This window comes from Limulus polyphemus, unplaced genomic scaffold, assembly GCF_000517525.1.
Source record: "Limulus polyphemus unplaced genomic scaffold, Limulus_polyphemus-2.1.2 Scaffold164, whole genome shotgun sequence".
Lineage (NCBI taxonomy): Eukaryota > Metazoa > Arthropoda > Merostomata > Xiphosura > Limulidae > Limulus > Limulus polyphemus.
This window is the reverse complement of record NW_013665774.1, coordinates 572,778-576,288: the sequence shown is the minus strand read 5'-3', so window position 1 is coordinate 576,288 and position 3,511 is coordinate 572,778. Positions and strand designations below refer to the sequence as shown.

Sequence of the window (3,511 nt, the reverse complement as noted above, 5' to 3'; positions counted from 1 at the left end):
ACAATATACATTGTAAATTGCACAACAATACTTGTTACAAGTCTGTCAGTGCAACAATACACAGCAGAAAAGCCACGTTCTCGTGCTTACATCACAGATGATCCAATAATTACTTACAATTACTTCCTATGGTGGTAGTTCACCCCGAATACCACAAAAGTGAATTACTGCTGTTAGTATGGAGGTATATTATCAGATACGTCACATGTTGGGAGCTTTGGTTGCTCTAATTTTAGTAACATTTATTTATTTGTCATATTATCATTATTTTTTTATTTATACTTATGGTGATTATTTTGCATTGTTAGCTTATTACATAGTTTTCAGGCCATTTCTAAATCTCCTGAGTGGGCTGAACATGGTGAGATATTACTGGGATAACGGCTGAAAATATCGCTAACAGCAAGATACCCAACTGATAAATCAATGCATTACAATCTTTGTAGATCTCTTTTTTTATGACGTTGCAGACATCCAGTTAGTGCGGAATATTAAATTGTCTACATTAACTACTAGGTTTATTTTGAGCTCAGATCTAAGCAAGTAACTTAGTTTGATCAGAATTACAGATAATTATTGATAATGATAATCAGTATAACATATATACAATTCTATTTTAATTGTAAATAAGATATTTAATCATTCTTCAAAATCTTCTGAGTAATAAAATACTTTTAAATGTATGGAAACACGGATTGTATAAAGTGTTGGAGGTATTCACTTAGTGGCTTCTCTCGGTAAGCTTAGGGGCTTATAAAGATGGGCATGACACAGATAGCCCATTGTGTATAAATTCACACAAGCTCACCATCAGAGTCACTGATACTCAAGAGATACTTGTAAATTTAGATCTTCAACCTACTATAGGTATGTGAGCTTTTTATCTGCGACATAATTATTGACATTTATACTATTCCTGGAACGGCTAATTTCATCTTTTCTTCACAGGGTGGCGTTTCTCTGAAGACAGTCCTTTTACTCGCTGTGTTCGCTGCTGTCGATATTGCAGCCAGCGCTGGTTTCGTGTTGTTGCGTATTATAATGGTGAGTATATCTAAATAGTTTATTTGCGTGTTTTGTGTTGTTTTTTTTTTTTCATTCGTGCAATTGGCGTATTTTTTGTTGATGTTTATGAATTGATACACTCTACTGAATAAACTTTGAGTTTATGATGTACTCGAAAGAATTACTGTAAAAGTAGTAGTTGTTTTTTATGGTAGCAGTAATAATATCTCACAGGTAGTATTAATATTATTAATGTAATTGTTATGGCTAATATGATCATACGATAATATATATATATATATATATATATTAAATGCATCTTGTTAATACCGTAAAACTATTATTAGTAACTTACATTTCCTTGAGGTGTATATACTTGTAGGGAAAACTAATAATTAGATAGAATGATTGACTGTATATTGTACACATAAATTATAAGATTAACCCTAGGACTTGTGATACTCGACATAGAAGAACAGATAATTACACATTCACACGAAAGAATACAACTTTTATAAATAGTAAATGCTTCATTTTATTGAACCGTTTCTTTTTTTTGTTTGTTTTCACAGTATGTGATGAGAGACCGTTTCTATCCGTGGGACATGCGCACGCCTTCGGCTATTACCGAGCCTGATTCCATTGCAGGCCACGCTGCTCTTCGCTTACTAACCCTACAGGTACGTGAAACCTTCGCAGCTGGTCACAAGATGCCAGTGAACTCTTGTGTATTTGAACGGTTGACTGAATGTCCTGTTGCTTTTGTTCACAACAACAACGTCATAAAAATATTCATGATATTAGATATAACGTCAAAATTCGTATTTTGGATAACATTTACCAGTTTACTCTAACTCAGTAAGTGATGATCGTTTTAAAACTTCTTTGGCATTTCTAAGGGCTAAGTATTATTTTATCACAACTAATACGCATCTTCTAGGCTTATGTAAATTGCAGCGCTATCTACAGGTCATTTATATAAAGTATTAATAATATAGTAATACATAAGTCACCGAATAATTTAACGTTGGTTTATTTATTAATAAACGCGGAACATGTACCAGTCCTTCATTAATATTATGTTTATTTAAAAAAACATTAATTATAATACAATTATTTTCATCAACTTTCATAAGTATATTTCGATAAACTTTAGGTAAGTGCCTTTTTAATCTGATTCCTCCCCCACAAAATTAGTTAAGTTTACGATTAATTGAGCTTTAGACCCATAAACAGATAAAAATTATAAATCGAATTTGGTAATAGGAGATAAAAGAGTCGAAAAGACAAGATAAAAAGATTAAGGTTAAGTTGGCCATTAAAGCTGCGTATTTTTTCACATTCGTTTCACTTTTTTAAAACCGATTTCCATCAAAATAGGCTCAAATGGTTGCTATTTGTAAATATATTTTCCAGAAACCTTCATAATTTTCGCTTGCCTTGGGCAGGTGCACTTCTGACAAGGTCGGGTTATTATCAACTGTGTCCATTTTAGGATACACATTTTGCTTCTGAGTCAGTGAACTCAAAATCGATATAACATGTTAACAGAATTCATACCACAGTTTAGAATCCATTGCTTTTCAGTAAACAGGTGCAGAAAAAAACTTAATTTTTAACCACATAAATCATGTTTGTTCAAAAAAAATATAATAAAAAAATTTACCGGTTCGTTACTTACCTGAGTTAGTATATGTGGTTATTTTATAACACGTGTACATACGATGTGTTTTGTTAGTGTGTAACTAACTGTTAAAGTTTAATACTGCTTCTGGGTGACTTTTCCTTACCATAAACTTACACCTTACTATACTAAAGCGGTCTAGGGAACGAGTAATAATTCTGATACAAATTAACCTTTTTTTTTAAATATTACTTTCTGTAAAATATAAGAAAAATTCCTCCCAAAGTTTATGGCGTAGCGAGAGAGGAATAATGATATTTATTTATCTAAATTTTTTATCTATCTTTTTTTTTTTAGCTTCTACTTTGAGTTGGACCGATTTTCGTGAGGGAGAATATCCCCTTTCATCATTGACGTTTGGCTAGATCGTAGCAAAAAACAAAAACAGTAACTAAGGTCAAGCCCTATTTAAAAAAACGACGAATTTCAGTAATTCTTATTTATATTTTTTCTGGTTATCGATAACATCGGAAATTATGTAAAGAAAACTATCAAGAAATGTTAGGCTTTATTTGTACATTATTGCTATAGTTTGATAAAAATGTATTCAGGACACTTGTTTGTTTGTAGTTAAGCACAAAGCTACACTATTGGACTACATGTGCTGTCTCCACCACGAATATCGAAACCCGAGTTTTAGCGTTATAAATCCACTGAGGGTTTTTAGGCCACTTGAAGTTTGCTCTGACAAGAAGTAAATATTAATTTACCCCTAAATACATTAATGTATAATGCTTAGGTGAACCAGAAATGATCTATGTATAGCTAACATTATACAAGTATTAGGAAAATGTTTTATCGCTAAATAAAAAAGCTATGTAG

General features: G+C 31.8%; 1 protein-coding gene across 1 annotated transcript in view; it reads left to right on the top strand.

Moving 5' to 3' along the window:
* LOC106477283 overlaps nt 1-3,511 on the top strand; it is a 60,107-nt gene that overhangs the window by 45,288 nt on the left and 11,308 nt on the right. Inside the window, exons 4-5 of the mRNA XM_013937875.2 lie at nt 949-1,044; nt 1,578-1,685. Of these exons, the coding sequence (XP_013793329.1) occupies nt 949-1,044; nt 1,578-1,685 (204 nt within the window). The remainder of the gene's footprint in view (nt 1-948; nt 1,045-1,577; nt 1,686-3,511) is intronic.